This window comes from Mus caroli, unplaced genomic scaffold (genome assembly GCF_900094665.2).
Source record: "Mus caroli unplaced genomic scaffold, CAROLI_EIJ_v1.1 scaffold_6281_1, whole genome shotgun sequence".
NCBI classification, from domain to species: Eukaryota; Metazoa; Chordata; class Mammalia; order Rodentia; family Muridae; genus Mus; species Mus caroli.
Genome location: NW_018391470.1, coordinates 61,397 through 70,563, shown reverse-complemented (window position 1 = coordinate 70,563; position 9,167 = coordinate 61,397). Strand labels below are relative to the sequence as shown.

The 9,167-nt window shown below is 46.5% G+C and overlaps 1 protein-coding gene across 1 annotated transcript in view; it reads left to right on the top strand.

Moving 5' to 3' along the window:
• The window catches only part of LOC110289199 (serine protease inhibitor A3F-like), a 6,366-nt gene extending 4,147 nt beyond the window's left edge, over nt 1-2,219 (top strand). Inside the window, exons 4-5 of the mRNA XM_021155356.2 lie at nt 505-655; nt 1,294-2,219. Of these exons, the coding sequence (XP_021011015.1) occupies nt 505-655; nt 1,294-1,599 (457 nt within the window). The 3' untranslated portion in view covers nt 1,600-2,219. The remainder of the gene's footprint in view (nt 1-504; nt 656-1,293) is intronic.
• Nucleotides 2,220-9,167: the final 6,948 nt, after the last annotated feature.

The window sequence follows — 9,167 nt, the reverse complement described above, 5'->3', positions numbered from 1 at the left end:
ACCCTCAGAGTCTATCAGAGATTAAAGTCCAAAATAATTTCTTAGCCTCTGGGCTTTGTTGCAATTGAGAAAGGGAAAGTGTGGGAATGCTAATACAGTGAATCTTTATTTCATTCCTCACTGGTGAGGAGTGGTGAGGTGAGAGGGGCAGTGTCAGAGGATAAGGACAGCTGGAGTCTGATGCAGGGTCCTACATTAAACAGAAGGCTCCTTAGGTGATGTCAGAGGGCCTCGTGTCAGGGAAGGGCTGCATTTGTGGATCTAGGAGGAAAGCAATCTCAAAGAGCAGCCAGCACCAAGTCAGGTCTCCTGTTTACTGTTCACACTTTCATGCACTGACAGGTAATTAATGTATTAGGGAGAACAAAGTCAAGTTGTGTTGGCATGGCTGGGAAGAGGACTTCCCTGTAGTTAGAGGGCTCTCTGTGTAGAGGAGCCCCAGCAGCACAGTGGACTGTAGAAGCCACAGAGTACAGGAACTCTGTGTTTTTCTTTCATTCTCAGGATGATAGATGAGCTCTGCCTGCCCAAGTTCTCCATCTCCACCGACTACAGCCTGGAGCACATCCTTCCTGAGCTGGGCATCAGGGAAGTCTTCTCCAAACAGGCTGACCTGTCTGGGATCACAGAAGCCAAGGATCTGAGAACTTCTCAGGTAAAGCAAGAAATGTGGGGTGGTTCAGTTTGGTCGTGAATGTGGATGGTTAAGGGCATGTCAGCATGTGGCATTGGCAAATGTGTGAGAACCCCTGTACTTCTGTTTGCCTCGTGCTGGGGAGAGCTTAATCCCACCCTAGATAATCTTGCTGAGAGCATGCAGCCAGTCCCTACTTTGCCCTTTGGACTAGACCTCACCAAGGAACCCATGGTGGGGATTGCCTACACTTGGTGTTAGATCACATGGATACCAACCTGTGCTGCACTGAATGTTCCACCCACAGTCCACTGCAGGCACAAAGCATGCCCAGCCTCAACTTCACTGCAACAGCCAGGACTTCTTCTCTAGCACATAGAATAGCAGCAGTAAACATAAGAAACAAAATAAAAAATGCTGGCATTGCCTAGTCCTGTCCTCCTGTTGTAGTGGTTTCAGGGCATCCCTGTTTCAGACACTGAGCCAACCAGGGCCTGCCTCATCTCACAGCCTGAGCAGAGGCTTGGGAATCCAGGGATAGAGCTCAGGGAAGTAACAAAAATCTTCATGAGCAGGTGAGGCCAGCACTCACTGCTTGCTCAAGACCCTTCTCCTGCCCTCCCTGGTCTCCAGTGAGTGATGTGTTTCTCTCCCCACAGGTGGTCCACAAAGCTGTGCTGGATGTGGGTGAGACAGGCACAGAAGCAGCTGCTGGCACAGGATATCAAAATCTCCAATGTTGTCAAGGTGTAATCTACTCTATGAAAATATATTTCGACAGGCCATTCCTGATGATTATCTCTGACACAAACACTCATATTGCCCTCTTTATGGCAAAAGTTACAAATCCAGAGAGTGATGAGAACTTCCTAAATAAGGAGTATGCTTTTCCCCAACTGCTGGAAATTATGCCTGAACATAGGTCTGTCTGCACATGTTGCCTTCCATGTTTGAATAGACAGTGACACTGACCAACTCTGTCATATCCTCATGCAGAGAAACAAGCCTATGGCTAGTTATCGTCAGACTCCCTGTCTTGATGGTAGCACTAAATCAAGTTCCTGACCTGAAATTTGTGTTATTCCCCGTCCCTGCTGTCTCCACTGTATCTGCTTCAACCCAAAACGCTGGGACCATCAGTGAGGCTCTCTTCTAACTTAGGCTCTGCTTATTTCTGCCTTCAGCTTTTCAGTCATGATGGGACTATACAAGTTTACAGGCCAACCCATAAGGATTAAGAAGGGAACCTGCAGCTCTGGGCCTATCTCAGCATCTGAAATGTTTGGTGCCCCGTTCTACCTTACTCTTGCCTTCCTCTGGGCAGAGCTATTCTCAGCCCCTGCATAGTCTCCTGGCCCCACCCAGATCTGGTACAGGTGGAGATCTCAGCCCTGCAGCTGCATGGGGCTTGTGGTTCAGGGCAGTTCTTCTACCCCTAGCACTCCTACTCAGGATAGAGAAGTATCCTAACCCTAAGTGTCCAGTTGACCAACCTCACAAGACAGATGGACACCTCCACCTTCATCACACAAATTGAAAGGGCAGGAGCTAAGGATCAATAAACATGTAACTGCATTGAATGTGACAGTGTTCACAGAGCTTCCGTTTGGCGATTGTACCCTCCCTCTGGTGACAAAAGGGACATAGAGATTGTCACTCAAATCCTGTAACTTCTGTGATGGCTATCTGACCTAATGCTACTGTGAGTCCCTTTATGGATAAGGAAACTGAGGCACAGAGAAGCATAGTCATTTCCCCCATGACACACAGCTAGGTATNATAGTATTTCAAGTTGACTGGTGACAAGGCACAACCTTCATCCAACAGTGAGTCTGCGCCTGAGACTTTACAGTGGTGGTGGGCGGGTGAATGATAAAAGTCAAGACTCCGGATGCTGTACACAGAGCACCCCAAAAGACCTGGGTTTAGGAGGTGAGCTCTGTGATGAGGACGGAGGAAGAGGATGATGGTGATGGTGATGGTGGTGGTGGTTATGATGCTGGTGGTAGTGATGGTGGTGGTAAGGAGGATGAAGAGGAGAAGGAGGAGGTGGAGGAAGAGGAGGCAGTATTAGTAGTCAGATGACCAAAAAGAGAATTTAGTCCAGTGCAAAGAACAATGGAGCCATTTCCTGGAACCTGAGAAGAAGCATACTTTGGAAAAGGACAGAACATACACTAGATGGTAAATACCACAGCCCCATGTGATCCTCTAATGTCTCAGACCCACAGGGAGCTGTGCAGGGTCAACCACTGCTCCTGTTACACCACTGCAGCATGTGTAGCTACAATGCAGGGAACTTGGTGGAGCAGGGGTCATGGGGATCATCATTGATGGAATCTTCAGGGAACAGCAGGTCAAACCTGGAGTGAGGAGTAGATGGTACAGCTCAAGGACTGAGTCTAGAGAGAGGAAGAGAGGAGGCCAAAGTGCATCTGGGTTAGATGCTGGCTGGATTCCATGGGGAATCCTATAAGCCTGGAAACACAGCCAGAAGCCTACAGACAGAGGGAAAGCTGTCCATCCAGGTGGAGACACACCTGACCCTCAAGTTTCCAGAGAAGACACAGTGGCAGGTGGACCTGTGGTCAGCAGAGAATCACACACCCACAGGATTTCCTTCCCAGTGAGCACCGATATACCACACATAGAGCCATGGAATAAGAGAAGAAGGGACCATCTATTGACAGCAGCCAAGTGTCCCCACAATGACAATGTGCCTAACTGACAATCAAGGCTGGGATCTGGACACTACATGCACTTCATGAGTAGTGACACCTCTAACCAGGTGTCCAAGGATCCTGGTGTTGAATAAATCTCATGCTGCCCTTGCAGTGGGTGTGAAACCTGTGGACAAAGTCTGAGTCCATCTATAAAGGAGTCTAGCACCTAGGTATCTGCATTTACTTCTCTTCATACCTTCAGGGCTGACCTTTCCCATGCCTCTTGAAACCAAAATATTGTCATGGTGAAGAAGCCTCTAAAGGGAGAGGCCCATTGTCCAATAGAGGTAACAGTCTGTGGAGGGGAAAAGATAGGAAACATTACAGTTCCCTAAGGCTCACACTTGGGAACGACCTGCGAGTGTAGTGGCTTCTACATGCTGTGCATCCATTTCTTAAAATGTAACAAGGGGAAGAAACTGAGGGGTGAAACCTCTAAAACACAATGTGTCCTTCCCACTGTATCTAATGAAACTCTGACATATAGTCACGTTGACATTTTAACACAACTACCTGAGAGAGATCACTGACAAGGCCCCAGGTTTACTCATGAAAGATTAGCAAACAGCATTATGGGATAGGGAATTATAGTGCCAGCAATAGTTATAATGACCACCAACATCCTGGCTGCCACTTCTGCCCTCACACTATCCCAACCCCTGCAGCTACATCTCAGAAACTGATGCAAAATGCAGGCATAGGATGAGAACTTGTTTCTCTAGGTCATGTGTGGTTGCAGGGCTTGGATTCCAAGCCTTCCTGTGCAGCAGTAGGCATGGAGAATGGTGCAGCAACTTTGGAGAGGTTGATACTGCAATCACACTGTAGGCAGGTACTCAGAGGAACAGGAAGCAAGGACCTGACAGGCACAGCAGCCAGCGTCCACTATGCTTCTCACAGTTGGCAAAGGGCTTGTGAATCAAGGGTCCCCCCCCCCCAACAGATGCATGGAAGAGCAGAGCTCACTCAGGCCACACACTATTACTGTATTAGACAAACATGGGAGGTGCCACATCCTGGTGCCCTGTATGTGAGCTTGACAATATTCTCACAGGGAAACAAACACATAAGTAGGGCCTGTGTCCTGTGAGCTACAGACATGTGGTATTCAGGAGAGGGAAATGCATGAACATAAAGGGTGTTCTAATGGTTGTGTAGAGCTATGGGGAACTGGGGGCATGACACATCAATGGTTACGAAGTCTGTAAAACAGTGACTAACATAGCTTGAAATGAGATACTGAACAATCTGGCCAAGCAGAAATGGAATGTGAGTCCTGAGGGAAGGTTCTCTGAGCTTTAAGGACGTGAAATGGATGGACAGCAGACAGAAGGCCCAGCTGCTGGATGTGAAGTTTGTATGGTGTTGCAACATGGGGATAATAATTCAACATGCTATGGGGTCCAAATACTATGTTCCACCAGAATTTTGGGAGTGGGGACATGAGATCCTGTATGTCACCATCAGGCCTGCTGAGGAAGACTGGTCCAGATGCAGTCCCTCCTTCCCACCTCACTGGCTTTGCCCTTTCACTGTAAGCACAAGTAGGAGTTACTTTACTAACATGTCACCTACTCCTCCTTTTGAAACGAGGAGAAAATGAAATATTTGAGAGTGAGTTTAAGGTCAGTCGGGCAAGATAGTGAGGCACTTAGTGAAAACAAAACTGTAAGAAGAGGGCTGTGCACATGGATGCACACATGCACATTCACAAACACACATACACACATTACACACCTGCTCAGGAATGACTCAGTGCTAGGCTGTTTTCTGAGTATATGTCAGGCTCTGAGTTCAAACATATATACACTTGTGTTTGTGTGTGTGTGTAGGTGTGTAGGTATGTGTTTATATATAGCTATACACTACATATACTTCTGTGAATATGTGTATATGAGTGTGTTTCTATATAGATACACATATATGTATGATAGAAACATGTATATACATATGTAGAAAATGGACAAATATGTCCATGGGTGTAAGGACAGTCAGATTCTTCTAGTTTGTGCAGGTGTAATTTAAAAATGGACCATTTGGCCTTGAACTTGAGTCATTCAAATTGCTACAACCAGAACATAGAAGAAGAAATAAATATAGGATTGTCATAGCAAACCCACATGTTTCCCAGGGAAATGACTGAGGCTGCTGGGACTCAGATAGACTGCCTAGGGCTGCTGGCAGGAAGAGAAGGAAGAACAGGACACCTGTCTCACACACTTCTCTCTACACTTAGTCAGCCAGGTCACTTTTATTCCATCCCTGACCTAAGCAGGATGAGGAAGGACCAGGGGTGAAATTGCTAAGGTTGATCCTCTTCCTTAAAGTACAAACTCATTTTTCTGCATCCCAATGTCAGATCCTACTGACTGGTATTCTCTGTAATTATATTGATATGTAATCCGCCATCATAGTGTTAAAAGCACCAGAGCCCATGGGGATGAGCAGGTAGGACATGTTTTAACAGCCATGCAGCTCCCTAGACACAAGGCATGTTTGTTCCAGGGATGTGCAGCAGGCGTCCACAATGTGCTGTGCAGAAAGGGAAACCAGAAGAGGGTGGCATTGTGCATGTTCTACTGGCTCAGGATGTGTGTTTCACTAACTGTGACTTTCATGTCATCCTGGATCAGAGAGAAGGCAGGAGGGGAAACTGAGGCTCGAGAGTGTATTAAAAAGCAGATGAGATGTTGTTTTGACCTTCACCCTGAACAGTAACCCTGTCCAAAAGTGCCCTGTTCCAAAGCTGTCACCTGAAAGGGCAAGGCAAGGCTGCTGTTCTCTGCATACTTGTGCTGGGGACTCTGAGCCATGTGCAGCCTCCACTCAACCTCTGTACAAGCAGAAGTCCAGCTTCCCACTGCCTCCCTGTGGACAAACCTCTATGTCAGGGCCATGCTGGCCAATTGAGTCTTTTTAGCTCCTTGGAACGTTCATCAAATACTATCACTTCGAGGGAATGTGGGTCCACAGATGGCCATCTAGCTGATTAGGACACAGTCCAACACAACACACACTCCTGTACACACACACAGACACACACACAGACACACACACACAGACACACACACACAGACACACACACACAGAAATACACACACACACACACACACACACACACACACCATTCCAAAACTACACATGCTCTCCAGCAGCACACCAAAGGGTATAGGAAGGAACAGTATGGAAGGCTTCCCCACTGCTGAGAACCTCCAGTGTGAGCCCACACTTGCTGAAGCACCTCTCTTTCATTTAGTTTACACTTCTCAGCATAGAGGATTCTTCTCAGGGCAGCCCGCTGGAGCTCCTGCATGCCTCTGGTCTCTTCTCTCAAGTTAAATACATTTGCATTAACCTCTCATAGCTCTGATCATCCCTCTGCCATCTCCAATACTAGAGTACAGTACAGATACAGGGCAGTGTCTGTCAAGATGCTGCAAGGAAGATGCAGGCTACCATGCCTCCTGCCCTGACTGTTGATGCTCCATTTAAGGAGGGGCTCAGTGGGGGGAGCTGAGCAGCTTTTCATTAATTCAGTGCACAGGGCAGGTTCAGCTCAAGCTTAGAGATTTGGGGACCATGAAGTATGTATTGTCCACAACCAAATCCCTTACCAAAAAGTCACAGTGAATAAAAAGAACTAAGGACTGGATATGAATCTAGATTTCAGATTGTCTGTCATGAATGTGACAATGCAGCAGGTACCACACCATCACAATCTCCATGTATCTGCCTTTACCTCTGAGACTCAAGTCTCAAGGCCATCACCAATGCCCCAATTGCCTATCCTGTCCATACAAGACAGATCTTTATGCAGAAAGGCATAAATGAATGAATGCTTGAATGTGTGAATGAATTCATAAACATGTATATGAGGAATTATGAAAGTTAATGTAGTGAAAAATGAAGCCTATGCCCTAAAAGCAAGTCAGGACAACCACTGAGGCAGATGGTCATGCACAGATAGGAACAGACCTGTCCATTTGATGGAGGAGTCTGGGATAACATGAGGCTTCCAAGTAACCTCAGCTTTTAGGACCTGAGCTTCTCTTTGCTCCTCCTACACCGAAATAAACAGAAGTTCAGAAAGTGACAGACTGCCCAAGGTCACATGGAAAAATGATATCAGGGAACATGTTGGTATGACAGCAAATTCTGGCAATAAATAAGCCAATAGCATATGAACCACTACTGCAGGGGAATTACATTATGAGAGTGGGAGATGGAGATGGGTAAAGGAAGTGACCGTCATCTGAGGCAAGGGAATGGATACCTAGAATAAGGTACACAAAGTTGGGTGCATGAACCAGCTGGGACATCTGCAACCACTCAATGCAATCATGGGACACAAGATGTGCATGAAGCAGGAGAGTACTTCCCTGTGGACTTACCTTCTCCCAGGGAAAGCATGACCAACACAATACAGCATTCCAAAAGCATGTAGGCAAAAACAACCAGGGAGACAGCAGGAGAAGAGAGGCAGCTCCACAGGAGCCAAGAGTTCAAGGGAATGAGCAACTGAGCTATGCCAATGGACACAGAACCTGAGCCCTCAGGAGCTGACAGCAAGAGCCATGGTCCTGAGACAGGATACACTTGGTACATTAGAGCAATTGGAATGAGGAGACAGATGGTTCCAGAAGGTTGACAAGAAGCAGATCATGCAATACAGAGTGTTGGACTCCTCCTGCACATGATAGGATTACAGAATGTATGGAGAACTTTTGGGATCCCTTGGAAGGAGTCTGACATTGGTCCAAGGACAAGGAAATGGGTTTATGGCAGGAACATAACTTTGGGCCAGGACAAGGAAGTAAGCTCATGCAGGAATCTAATTTTAGGCTAAGAACAGGGAAGTAACATCAGGCAAGAATCTACATTTAGGCTAGAACAAAGAAGTAGGCTACAGGCAAGAATATAAGTGTGGGCTAGGATAGGGAAGTAGGCTCAGATATCTTGGTCATCCTGATAAGCCCTTAGAAACAGTGAACACCAGACAGACTTTGTGTATTGCTTTGCTTGTTCCTTGAGTATTTGTCTTTATTCTCCTGTTTGACCTTATTGCTTGGATGTAATTAAAATGGAATAAGAGTAGATTGGGAAAAAAATAAACCCACTTCAGCCTCAGAAGTTGCTGGGGTCGGTCATGCTACTATGTTGTCTAATTTTCTTTTTTCTTTTTAATCCTCACTCCTGCCCTGGAGAATCTGTTGACTGACTGAGCTGGCTTGGTCATATCTGTCTCAGTGAGAGTGGAGGAATCATCACATAGATCTTTCCAAAAGTGTACAGACTCAGGGAGTTGAGCTAAAGACAAGTTCAGGTTTTAATAAAACAGACCCCATGCTGCAGTATAGACTGGCTTGGGATGATTTAAAGCGAAAGTTCAAGACATGGTTAGTGCCAGGGATGGGATGTGTCCTGTATATCAAAGCTGAGGAACCCACCAGACTTTTCTTCAATAGGCTCCAGGGGTACAGACAGAGACAAAGTGGGCCTCAGTGATCCAATGAGGGAGACAGATGCAGCTATTAAATTAAATCATAGGAGTGGACAGACATATGGACAGGGTATGAGGAGACATTAATTCATTTTTCTATCGCTATGATGAAACACCATGACCAATAAGCAAGTTGGGAAGGAAAGGGTTTCTGATGCTGATACTTCCACAACAATGTTCATCACTGAAGGAAATCAGGGAGGAACCCAAACAAGGCAGAATCCTGGAGGCAGGAGCCCATGCAGGACCATGCAGAGCTGCTGCTTACTGCCTTGCTTCACATGGCTTCCTCTGCCTCCTTCCTTACAGG